Source organism: Phalacrocorax aristotelis, chromosome 6, assembly GCF_949628215.1.
Source record: "Phalacrocorax aristotelis chromosome 6, bGulAri2.1, whole genome shotgun sequence".
Taxonomy (NCBI): Eukaryota; Metazoa; Chordata; class Aves; order Suliformes; family Phalacrocoracidae; genus Phalacrocorax; species Phalacrocorax aristotelis.
Genome location: NC_134281.1, coordinates 42,720,934 through 42,734,334, shown reverse-complemented (window position 1 = coordinate 42,734,334; position 13,401 = coordinate 42,720,934). Strand labels below are relative to the sequence as shown.

At 44.3% G+C, this 13,401-nt stretch overlaps 1 protein-coding gene across 33 annotated transcripts in view; it reads left to right on the top strand.

Moving 5' to 3' along the window:
* Positions 1-13,401, top strand: part of NFIA (nuclear factor I A) — a 252,269-nt gene that overhangs the window by 6,544 nt on the left and 232,324 nt on the right. For all 33 annotated transcript variants that reach the window (XM_075097437.1, XM_075097433.1, XM_075097421.1 and 30 more), the window contains exon 2: positions 1,528-2,059. In XM_075097437.1, coding sequence (XP_074953538.1) covers positions 1,528-2,059 — 532 coding nt within the window. The remainder of the gene's footprint in view (positions 1-1,527; positions 2,060-13,401) is intronic.

The following is a 13,401-nucleotide window of genomic DNA, read 5'->3' as shown; positions in this document are numbered from 1 at the left end:
GAAAGCACGTAAGATGTCTGTTTTAATAACAATATTTGCACAACCTGAAATGGTTTGGGTAGGAAATGTACTCAATGGGATAATTAAAAAAAAAAAAAGTTAGTTAATCTGAAAAATCCCCAACATTGTCTTCCAAGGCTAGGCAGGGGGTGGCTTCTACCATGCTGGGGGAAATGTTGCACAAATTACTTTATTTTTCCCTCCTGGAGGGCCCGATCCTGAGAGAAGGAAGAACTCGGCCCCTGGAAGCAGAGATGTCCCCAGCAGTCGGTGCTGGATCAGGCCCCCACGGGCTGTACATGTTTTTATGTGCAGCCAGGAGTTCGGTCATTCATTTATTCAGAGAAAAACAAGAAGCGTGGCCCAGTATATTATAATACCTTTTGATCTGTCTGGCTAATTTAAGTAGTACTTTTTGAGGATTTGCTTTCTTTTTTTTTTGTTTTTTTTTTTTTTTCCAAAATCGGGGGTCTTTCTTGCATTTTTTAAAATCACCAGCATGATTTTAATTGTGATTATTTTTGTGCCAAGGAAGAGGGTGATCTTTAACTCATTGTTACACAAAGCAAGCAGTGTCTCTGGATGGCCAAAGTAACTTTCCAAGTTGGCCATTTCTTTTTAAATATATGAAAATGTGACACAAGGTATAAAGAAAAAATTAATAATTCTTTACGTATTTGCACAAGTTGTGCTAAAGCTTTCTGTTACCGCATTTTTCATTTTTTTCCTGTTTCTTTTTATGTTCCAGAAAGGCTCAGAGTTTAGCTTGTCCTAATATCAGATTTTTTTTTTCCTTTTTGAATAAATATAAACAAAACTAAAAAAAAAATTGCGAGACCTGCTTCTTCTAGGATTTTAGTGTCAGTTATTGTTGTGCACATGGCATAAATCGGCTGCATTACTTTCTTCTCCCTCCACCGCTTAGGAAACAGAGAGAAAACCACCCTTCATTGTATTTGTATATGCAGCTATATTGGCATTTTACTATGCTGCCTGCTGCTATTTCCAGATATATCTTAGGGAAAGTTTTACTATACTTTAGGCTTCCCCATACAAACATTGATTGGCATCCAAATGTTTAGGATTTGCCAAATTGGCGGGCATACACTGGCTACACCGCAAGCAGCGGGGTCAGGGAGAGAGCAAAGGGAGATACGTGTACCGCAAGTGGACTCGCAGTGGGGTTTTTAGCGTTTAACTCATTCTCCGTTTTTTTTTTAAAGAGATTTGGAGTTTGGGGAAGGGGCCCCATCATTGCACCATCTCCGCCTGGGTGCTTGTTTGAAGTTGGACCCTGTTTTCGGGGGTGGAAGCGGAGGTTTTGGGTCGGTGCGAGGTGAAGCGAGGATGTGGCGGTGTCAGGGTCCATCGGTGAGGGGTACAAGTTCTGCATCCCGTAAAATGTATAAGCACCCTCCTAATTCTTAGTGTCCCGCCAAGCCTTAGCACCTCGCGTGAAAGCACCGTTTCTGGAAATTTTTGTGGATGGTTTCGGTGACATCGACCCTTCTCTGTAACTTTTTTCAGGATGAATTTCATCCCTTCATCGAAGCACTTCTGCCTCACGTCCGAGCGTTTGCATACACGTGGTTCAACCTGCAAGCCCGAAAAAGAAAATACTTCAAAAAACATGAAAAACGCATGTCAAAAGAGGAAGAGAGAGCCGTGAAGGACGAACTGCTAAGTGAAAAACCCGAGGTAAAGCAAAAATGGGCATCCAGACTTCTGGCAAAGCTCCGGAAAGATATCAGGCCTGAATTTCGGGAGGATTTTGTTCTCACAGTCACAGGAAAAAAGCCTCCGTGTTGCGTTCTTTCCAATCCAGACCAGAAGGGCAAGATGAGAAGAATTGACTGCCTTCGCCAGGCAGATAAGGTCTGGAGGTTGGACCTTGTTATGGTGATTTTATTTAAAGGTATTCCGCTCGAAAGTACTGATGGCGAGCGCCTTGTAAAGTCCCCACAGTGCTCTAACCCCGGGCTGTGCGTACAGCCCCACCATATAGGAGTTTCTGTTAAGGAACTCGATTTATATTTGGCATACTTTGTGCACGCAGCAGGTAAGTGCCTTTCTATACCACCTTCTCCAACTTTTCGGTTTATCTCCGTGCCGGGTGCCGTGCCCCGGCGGCAGCTGCATGAGCTGGGGAGGGAGCGGGGGACGCAGGTTATCACACTTCCAGGGTGGCGAGTGGAGTGCCAAAACTCCCTCCCTTTTTTTTTCGTGGCTTTTTAAGGTGCAGCCACACAAAAGCAGCTCTCGTTTTCCCAGGGTTAATGGCGTTTTGGGCATCTTTCACAGGTGTTATCCTAAATGTTGTCCTAGGAGGGATCGCAGCTGGACACGGCTTCCTTTATCCTGCTTCTGGGGGAAAGCAGATAGATTTTAATTTGAAAAAAAAAAAAAAAAAAAGGTCATGTATGTTATGCACAAAGTAGTCTGAGAAGGCTAGAGGTCCCTGAGGCCTCTGGGTCAGGAGTACCAAGTATCCTCACCTCGTGGCGATGGGACGAGGAGTGTAAATCCCGCAGGATTGGGCTCAGAGGGAAAAACGGAGGACAGTCCCTCGATAGCAAACCTAGCCGTCAGGTCTTAGCGGCCATGAAAAAAACCCCCAGTAATCCTATGGGGAGAAGGAGGCATTTAATACCACCCACCCCAATGAAATATCTCAATTTATACACCTAGAAGCTGAGCAGGTCTTGACACAAACCCCTGGTTTGATAATATTGTGCTGGGGGCGGGGGGGGGGTATGGTTTTGCGTGTGATGAAAATTAAAATCTTGGGATCTTTGACTCCAGTGCAAAGTACACCCTGCCCGCAGAGTGACTCGGTGTGCTCAGATGATGTGTAGTAGGTTGACTGGATAAAATGATATGCTATTGTAGTTCTTCTGATTGATTAGATTGCAGAAAAATGTGCACGTGTGAAGTGCTAGGCCCCAGTTTTCATGTATCGTATGCATAGGTCCCCCTGGGTTTCAGCCTGACTTGCAAAAGTTGAGCGGCTGGACATGCTGGGAAAAAAGTGCAGAGGGGAGAGGAATCATACTAGTAGAAACCACTTCTATATAAGTATATATTTGTAAGAAAATTGAGCAAATTAGAGCACTGGGCACCTGCATTTCCAGTGCCATCTTCTTTCAGAGGGCCTCGCGAAAGTATTGGCTACCCCGGAGTTTTTCTGTGCTGAATCCCTGCAGTGGTTGTTGTGACAGGCAGTGTCGCCGCTGTGATTTTATGGGTATGATCCCTGTTTGGAAATAACTTTTGAGTATTCTCATGGTATTTCCTACAGATAGGCTGCGAAATTTACTTTGCACTTTGGCACGATGTGGTAAATCATATTGTACATTTATGGTGAAGGGGAGGTAGGCAAATGTTGTGGAAAATTATTTATTTACTCTGCAATTTATGTTGGGTCACAGTGAAGGAAGTATTACCGGTTAATGGCAAACCGAAGGGAGGTTGGGACTGGGGTGTTGTGGGTCCCCTCCTGTTCCATCACTGGCCCCGAGGAGACCAGGGACTCGCATCCCTTTTGTCTGCCCCAGTTTCCTCCTCCATATATCAGAGCGGGGTGACGCACTTGTGCAGAAAGTTCTTTGATAGCCACGGCTGAAAACCACTATGTAGTGCTATATGGCACGCAGGTTTTTATTATTTAGATTTATATATAGCGCGGTGCCTGTAAATACTGGTCCGTATTGTTTCGTAAGCGAAAAGCAGCCTTCTGCAGAGAGCAGAAGTTGTTAATAGAAACCAACGGTCTTGGTTTAACCTGCATGTAGGGTCACAAAAATGTAGGATGGGGAGAAAAGGGCCAAACCCAGAGGAGAAAGTACTCCAGAGAGCTTGAAGGGATCTTCTCCGTGTTATAACAGTCAGGCAATAGACATCATAAAAGTTCAATATTATGATTAGGGATATACCATCTTATCAGCACACTGTTAGCAAACAGTAACACTGATAGCGAACTTTTATTTATTTCGCCATCAACGGGCAGCAATTGCACTAATTGTTCTTTGAACAAGATGTTTGCCGCGGAAACGTAGTGCAAGGCTTAGGCTCGTGTTTTGGGTTAGATTTGCAGTTTTGTGTAAGCAGTAAGTAACGCGCTTGTACAGACCACACCACTTTGTGTTTTTGGCCGTTGTTTGCTGATTGCACGCATCGCATTGTGCTCTTAATGCAGTAGCGTGTGCTGGCGTATTCCTTGCTAAACCTCACCGGGGAGGGGGACTAAATGATTTTTAGGAGCTAGCACAGCATGGTCGCCGTCTATATTGCTTCACAGAGGTGTACCGAAAGCCTTGAATATAGGCTATCTTTTTTTTAACCCCCCTTTTTTCCCTTTTTTTTCCCCCCTCCGATGTATCCCAGCAGTCTTTGTTACACCTGAACATTGGCCAAGTTGACAGCCATTGGTTCCCGCAGACCCGCAGTAATGGCAGCTTGTGCCGGGTGCGCAACAGGAAAATTACAAAAGAAAAAAAATATTAAGGGTCCTTTGTCTCAAACTCCATCAGACCTCGCTCCCCAAATGTATGGACCACTTAAGAGGGAAGTCACCAGTGCAAATATTAGGTAGGCTTGTCAACGTACATATAGCGGATTTGACAAGCATCTGCTATAGTACAGAAGATTTGTAAACACTAAACAATGTTTTTACCTCCTTAAAAGTTTTGAGAAGTTGCCAGTATTGGCAGGAGGTACAGACTCCGAAACGTGCTTGAAGATACGTGCCAAAACCATTGTGACCTTTTCACCCATAGTGCTCGCTTCTCTTTTTCTTGGTGTTCCCCCCCCCACCCCCCGCCCTTGGTCTTCTTTTTTTTTGGGGGAGTATTCTCTTCCAAGATGCCCTTATTCGAGATGACTTCGGCAGCAAGATGTCCCTTTCCTTCTAAACGTGTACGATAATTATTGCTTTGAATCCATGCTTTTTCTTCAGTAGGCACTATCATCTGTAAGGGAACACATGTGCACAGTTTTAAATAGTGCTTCTTACAAAGCTACTGAAATCAATTATTCCCTTTAAGAACTGGCTAGAAAAAGAAAACAAAAATATGCAAATAGGCAAACTACATGTCATTGTCATTAAAAAAAAAAAAAGAAAAAAAAGGAAAGGAAGATCAGTGTTTTGTGAATTAGAGGTTGACCAAAAAATGTATTGAAATCTAGAGTATTGCTCTCAGTTTGCAGTTTCTAATCTGCTTAACTAAAAGCAGGCGGCATTTTCATACCCTGAACTTGGGTTCACTTTTTAGTTTTCACTTATTCTGCGCTTGTATCAAATGACAAGTTGGAAACCATTGTGGCAAACCGTTTTCTTTGTGGGAGTCAAACAGTAAAGCTAATTTATGACCGGTCCTTTACCAGATGATCTGTATCAGAATCTACAATATACTAGGCACGTGGCAAGGTCACAATTTAAGTTGTTAAGGTCACAACCTTAGCCACCAGGCATTTGACCTTTTAGATAAAGTTAACCTTTGTTCATTAGTAGGCACTCAACCGAGAACTTTCTGGAGTTTTTTACTGCTTTGGAGTTCCTTCTGCTGATGTGATCGGATTGGAGAATAGATTTGCAATGGAAGTAGTTAAATTTTGTGAGAGGTCACAATATTTAGAGACTTCTCCAGTGGATGAAGCTGGATGGCAGGCCAGGAGGCATTGCTGAGATGCCCGATTTATTCTTTTGGACGGCCATCATTATGCGCTTTGGGTGAGAATTAAGCTAGCGAGGTATTTGTGGCAGAGAAAATCTTTTAATCTTTCAGAAGGACATTTAAAAATCCTAAATTTAAAAAAAATCTGGGGATAGGGTTTTATTTACATGAGCTTATTTTTCCGTTCCTGTTTAGAATAGAAGCGAGCGAAGATGCAAGAAGTCAGACTTATTTCTGCGGCTGTGAAAATTTACTTAGCGTCTAAATACACTCAATGTCTAATTGCCTGGGCAATAGTATATAGCATATGACCTTGAACTTTACCTTCCCATCGGCGGGTTTAAAATATTTCAATTTGGTCCACTGCAAAGAGGCATCGCTGGGAATAACCCAAAGATTGGTTAATGCAGAAAACAACTGCAGATAGCCAAAATACCCGTGGAGGTATCCGGGAGTCCAAAAGGTACATAAGGCTTTGCGCTGTAATCTTTTAGTACAATTGGTATTGATTGTTGCTGCATTAATCCTGTTAATAGCTGCAGCCAGTTCGGCATGTTGCAGGGATGTGAGAGGTGTCCTGACAATACTGTACATCACCAAAAGAGCTGTCGCAGCGTCTTGAACTCCTGATAGCTGCTTTGCAAAAGTGGAGCGTTCGGCGGTGGAAACTATTGCCGGCTCGTATAGAAACACACACCACATTGTTTACTTAATTATGCCGTAGTGAAGGCTCGTTTTTAATTATTTAGCTGACTTTCTTGCTTTGCTGTGATACCACATTTATTATTTAATTTAAAATCAAAAGGGCTGCACTACTGCTAGTTTTTGATGCATTTTACTTTTGTTTTGGCTACGTTATTGTCATTCCATCGTACAGTAATCCAGATAGCCGTGATATGCAGATTGGCCAGATGGTCATGTTAACAGATTGAGAACCCACTTCCCACTGCTAAAGAGCAGGTGTAAGATCAGTGGGTTTTTTTTTTCTCCTTTCCTCCCAAGTTTCAACCGAAATGCTCTTTAGACAGCTCATAGTAGTAGTTAAAAAGGGGCACATCTCAAATGGTGTTTGTTCTGTAGAGATAATATGTAATATATATGTCGTTTTTACTCGTATTTGAAGACTTTTAAAGCATCTGTGACATTCTCTCTGTGTATAAGGCTTTTGAAAACCTAATTCCAGCCTCTGGCTAGTCCGGTGTACATCCAAAATGGTCCTTAAAGTTTTGTTTGTGACGTTAATAGTCCCTATTAGTTTCTACAGAAAGCACAGATTACTACCAAAAAATACCTGCTGCAAAGCTGACTGACTGTTTCACATGCTTTCCCTGTACAGGGCTCCCTGCGCACACCCAGGGGAACCTGAACGGTTCAGTATTCATCTGAGATTTTAATGTTTTGGGGCTCATAGGTTGTGGGTTTTTTTTGGTTTTTTTTTCCACCATTACTTTTTGCCACAGTGAGACCTCGATAGTTTTAAAGAAAAAAGTGAAATGAAGACATCTCTTGGTATTTCTGCCCTCAAGGAATACCAGGAGAAGGCAGATTTTGCATTGCTTTAGCCTTGTAAAAGGTGCCCATAAAAAGTCAATGGTGGGAGCCTGAGTCTATACCTCAGTTGGGAGAGGTGGGGAGATGACAGCTACAGCTCCTCAACACCCCAAATTTCATGCAGCCACCTATCACAGACGCGCACAAAATGCGGCGATCTGCACGCCCCGTGTGGCGCAGAAAGATATCTCCCATCTATCGATGCTCTCCGCTTTGGGGAGCGGGACTGACTGCTTTCTGCAGCTGCGAGCAGGGCGGTAGCTGACAGAAGCAGGATTTAGGTGGGACAACTGCTCTCCCCATGCAGTTGTAACTGAGCCGGTGAGTATCTGCGATAATTCAGATACTAACTGGTGCGGCACTTGGGACGTTCTGCTCTATCATGAACCCCTGGCAAGCGTTCAGTCATGTGGTTTAGCTTTCCCCTTTCTCCAACAACAACAACAGCAACAACAAATAAACACGGGATAAAACGTATTTCATATGCCCAGGATGTTTTCCCGGTGATGGGTTTGGCTGTTATAAGGGCACGTTATTTCCATACCTCCCTGCCCCGGCAGGCTTCGAGGTGCAGAAGTGGGAGAAGCCTTTGACTGGTAAGAAAGTTGCCCAATGCTGCTGGCTTGTCTACAAGAGACTGCACTTTTATATTTCCCTTCTTTTCCACCCAATGATGAATAGCATTAATTTAGATCTATTTAAGGCGAGTGTGGGAGAAACCACAATCTTTGTTGTGGTCACTGCTGTACACAGCGGGGCTGAATGTTTCTCTTGGTTGAGGCCTCAAAGCTGAATCTGGAGAACCCAAAACATCATGTCAGCTTTTCAAACCCTTCAAAGAGACAGTGGAATCCTAATTGTTCATAAAACCCGCTATTTATTATTACAATTATGTATTTTCTCCCCATTCGGATGTAAAGGAAAGGGCATCCCTCGCTTTCTGTGACTTGAGCTTCTTTGCAGCTCCTCCTCCTCCTCTCTTCAATGCTTCGGGTTCAGGCACTGGCCAAGGCTTTCACAACCAGCAAACAAACCCCAGCCTGCTGCTCTGTAAACCCTCAACCCCACCCCAAAAGCCTTCACTTTGCCACACGTGTCCCAGAGTTGGACCCTATGGGGCTTGGGGACTGTCCCGGCAGGACAGCTTTTGGGGCATCCTTGCTGGGAGCTGTGGGTCCGGCTCTGCCCCTGCTCCCTTCTGCACAGGCAAGGGCTGGAGTTGCTGATTAAATTACAGGCTGTAAATTCAGGGCAAATTATTTTAGTCTTCTAATAGCAGCTGACCCTGAAGGTTTTCTTACGACAATGAAGGCTCTCAGTAGATAAGAGTTGTTGGTGGACTAAAATTCTGTTTTAATCACTTTGGGTTTTCTGTTCATGTGATGCTCTTCATTCATTTAATCTCTGGTTATTGTTAATTATCACCTGCATTATGGTAGCCAATAAAAAGCCCAGCTGGGGTCAGCACATGGGTCATGGTGCCCGTGATGTGTGGGGCAGTTTTATCCCAGCAAGTTCTTTGGGGGGCTGCAGCATTTTGTGCCCAGTTGCAAGGGCAGCACCCTGATTGATCCCCTCATCATGGTGTAATTTATTTTTAAGAGATAACAATGTATTTATATATTTTTCGGAAGCATTTTTAGCTAGCATCGTTCCATGTGACATTGTCACGGCTTAGCACGTAAGAGGAGGACATCGCCCCTGTAGAGCGGGTGGATTCGGGCTGGATTTGCAGCGGCTGCCTGTAAAATGCACGGGGGCCTCCATTTTGTGTGCCAGACTCTCACGTGTGAGTGCAAAATGGAGAGCGGCGCGGTTGAGTTTTGCCTATAGCGAAGGGTGTAGGCATATGTTGCCCACGGTCCCTGTACCACCGTGGTGCATGCAGACCCACAGATAGGCCCAAGAGGGGGTATCCTGTGCTTATACATCCATAGGTTCTTCCTAAGGGGGTCTCGGTCTCTTCTCTGGGTTCTTAATATCCACCCTCCTCATCCGAGCGCTTTCCCAGTGTCACGGCAAGCCGGTAAATTGGCTCTTGGGCCGGTGTTAAGGGCCCTGGGGAGTCGTTCCTCCTTCCCCGCAGGCTTCGGTACACATCAGTGCCATTAGATTAGCAAGATAAAATCAAGACAGGTTTAATGACATGCTATTCTGAAAGTTTCCTGGACTTTATTGTTCATAACTTGGACCTGAGTCTGGTTATTTACACATGAGGATTAAAAAGCTGCAAACAACTGTGTGATTTTTAGGGGCTGAAAGCAATTAGCATATGTGGGTAGGAGGATACACTGCATGTCTGCGTTCCTTTAAAATATAAATCACAGTTATTTAATTATGTTTTGAGAGGGCAGATTTAAGGATATACTGCAAAATGCATTACCTATTATACCAACACGATAATCTTATTAACCTTGCTTTCTACTTTTTAATTGTATTGTGCACCCTGTACAACTCTTATGATATCAAAAATAATTACTTGGAGAATACATGATGTCAGAGGTCCGATATGACATTTATCTTCACAAGTGAGGAGACAGCTATCTTGTGCATTGCATAGCAGCACGGGAGGCACCAGGCAGATCCGCACAGGGGAAAGGAAGCGAAGATAGGTATCAACAGATGCTATTTAACATATATAAGCATGTGTTTGCAGGTTTGTGTTATAGCGGAGGGCCGGCTTGGCCAAACTTGGTGCAGTTCAGTATGCGTGGGCCTTCTGCACTAGAAAGGCTGAATGTTTTACTTGCATGTGCCATACAACTTCTGTAGGTGAGCCAATATTTCAGGGCAGCTCCATGCATCCAGCCCTGATCCCAGTTAGATCTCCTGTTAAACCCTGTTCTCCATCCCATCCCTCCTCAGGGCAGTGTCTCTCTCTCTTTTTTTTTTTTTAATCCATCTCTCCTAATGTTTGATATGTGTTGATATTTCCCCCTTTATTTTGTGAGGGAATGGGTGAGGGTGATGGGGGGGGGGGAACAAATGCCATAATAATATTCCTTTTCAGAAGAATATAGTTTAATTTTGTGTGTGCGTGCAGCAGCTGCCATTGGCAAGCTGTCGTCTTTGTTGCCATGGGCTTTTTTTTTTTTTTTTTGCATGCGTGCCAGAACATGATTGGATGTTTCAGCATGTTCATGGTTTGGGGTGAGATATATCTGTAGTGAAGCACAAAATTATCGTGGGGTTGGTGGGTGTCCAAGGCAGGGTTATTGGGCCAGGTGAGCTGGTTGTGCTGGAGGGGATTGTGTGAGCGTTGGTACCTGCTGGTTTTTTGGTCGATGAGGTAAAACTCGCTGGTGCTCTGGACTTTTTGGTGATGTAAGAAGGTTGTTTAAAAACAGCACAGGAGGGTGTATCACCAAGGTCTCCTCCAGCAGGACACCCATGGGGCGCAGCAGGAAGCCCGCTGGTGCAATCTACGGAGGACCAGTTGGTGGGTTTCTCCTTCCCATCTCGCTTGCCTCGTGCACACACCCCATGGTAGGTCTTGCCCATCTCCAGCTCTCGCTGACACCGTGGGAGAGCTGGACAGTGGCACCAGTGAGTTTGTTCTGCTTGAGACCCTGACCAGATATGTGGGCTCTGGGCAGGGTTTGCAGTGTATGTGGGGATGGAGCACACCTTCCATGGAATGTAAAACTAATGCAGCATTGCCCGTGAGAGCTGCAGGTTACAGCACGTCCTCCAGACCTGCTGCCGTGGCACTTATCCCTGGCCACAGAGGTGTAGCTAGTGCTTTTCCTGCTCCTTGGTTTCACCTGTTTGTCATATTCATAACATGCCCACAGCATCAGTATCTAAACAAAGTCTAAACCTGCACTGTCCTCTGTACTGCACATCTCCCTTCTCATCCCAGCTGCTGTTGCCCCGCGTTAAGTACGGTTGGACTCAATGATCTTAAAGGTCTTTTCCAACATAAATGATTCTATGATTCTAATTAACGCACAATGGGAGAGCAGGAGTGCTCCTCAGCCTGGGAAGCCATGTGGCTGCAGGGATCATCGCTAGGTGCAAAATGCATTCGCAAACTTGGGAGAAATATTTCATAGGGAGGCATCTCCGTACAACCCTGTTAGGCTCAGACTAGTCCTAAACCAGAGCACCTGGCGAGGGGCGAGTTTGCAGGGCCAGTGCCGGCACTTTGTGCAGTCTGCTGAAGGTTTCAGGAGGAAGACAGGATGAAGAACTAAATACAAAGTGTTGAGACAGCCTCATTCATGTATTTTTCTGTATCTGCAGATTTGGTTCTGTGTGTGAGAGGCAGATAATGAGCTGTGTGCGCTTTGAAATAAACATTGCATCAGGTTAAATTACCATTTTTGTGTTTAAAGCCAGTACGCATGTTACAAAATACCTTGTAATGCACTGAAAGAGCAGGGATGAACCCCTATGAAGGTATCAAAAGAGAAGTTAGATATTTGCTACGTTTATTGTCAAGATGAACACTTACTGGAGATTTTAATGCAGAAATACCTTGTCAATCAGGTTTCATCTTAAGGATATTCACTCGAAATTGTGTCTGGTCTTTTTACCCAATAAGGTTTTAATTTGATATAGAAGAAAATGGCAACTTAGGGTAAAATTTAAATTTAATTCAGGGTTTTGTGTTTTTTTTCTTTTAAGGCAAAGTAGTTTCAAGTAAATCAGAAGAATGAATTCTTTGTATCAGGATGCTTTTCTAAAGCGCAGCTATTGTTGGCATCGCTTTTAGGGAGGATAGCCACTGCAATGCTTTTATTGTGTGGTGACGAGCACTTTTCCTGACGTGATGAGGACTTCATTAAAAATAGCCAACAAACCTATTTACATTTGTTTCTGTATTTAAAAGTAAAAAGTAGTTGTTGCTGAGCTGAAAAGTAAATCCTGCATCATTTTTTTTGAAAGCTTCACAATCAACTTGCCTGGCTGTGGGAGGATCAGCCTTGATAGCTGAACCCTTGCGAGTGTAGGTTGGATATTGCTGAAAAAGTTGGGAAAAACACAGGGCAATCAGGTAAAAAGTGGGATTTTTGTGCTCAAGACCCTTTTTTTTTTTGCTTGTAGGGATAGGTATTAGCTTCAACAGCTCTGGTTTAGGTTCTTCCTAAGTAGATGCAGTTATAAACACCCAGCCGTGGATCTCAGTGCTGTTTGGGGATGCACAGTTGCATCTCAGAACTGCATCCTCAGAGTGTCCTTTCTTTGCAATGTGGGTACACAAGCCTGATATATAGGCAAAATAATATGTTCAAAGCCCACTTTAAATATAGGTATTGTTTCTTTTTCTGGTCAAAAGATGCAGGTCAAAATTGTGATGGGAATTAAGAGAGTAGACCAGTTGTTTTACACATGCATGGTCTTTAGTAATAAACTCTTTTATAAAAATATGAGATGGTTTTTCTCAGCAGTGAGCAGCCCCAGGGTGTGAAGCTGTTTGCCCACAGGATGAGGATGGTATAAGCAGGGTCCCTATCCCGGCACGGAGCTTGGTTATCTGCTGCAGTCCCGTGTGGTGCGGAGTGCAGGGACCTCTCCACATGCCCTTTGTGCAGGCAGAGACCTGGGTCAGGATTATTTGTGCACCGCCGGGTGGGACTTGCACTTCTCCCTGTACCGTGCTGAAGGATGCTGTGGGCATTGCCCTGGAAAAAATAAGTATATAGAGTTATAATTCCTGAACGTCCTGTTGGTAGGGTAGGTTTTCCATGAGATGGGTCACTGAGAAGGTCCCGCTTTTCTCCCCATTCCCGGCTGGATGTCTCCCTGATATTGCTTTTTGCAAGCGGCTTTGTTTGCCAGGGGCTTGGGCCAGAGTTATCTTCAGCTGCTTGGTGCCTTCATCTGCACTGCGGGCCACTGAGCGTGTGCGATCCAGCCCGGCTTGGGGTGCCGGCAGCACCGCCGTTGGCAGCAGGGATGGGCATAGGGAACGTGTGAGTGCCGGTGATGCAAAGTCAGGACGTGTAGGGCGTTTGGAAATAGCGGAGTGAGTCAGAGTTTGAAACGAAAATGGGATGTTTCTGTCCTTGTGGTTCTGAAATACGAGGCAGTGGTATCTTTACATTGGTAACTGTGCTTTGAAAGCCTCAAAAAACTTTCTCTGGTTGCATAAGCAGTATCTAGTATTAATATTTCTTTATTAAAAGGGATGAAGGATTTCTCAAATAGTCTTGCTCGTGTACGTTGTTTTTTG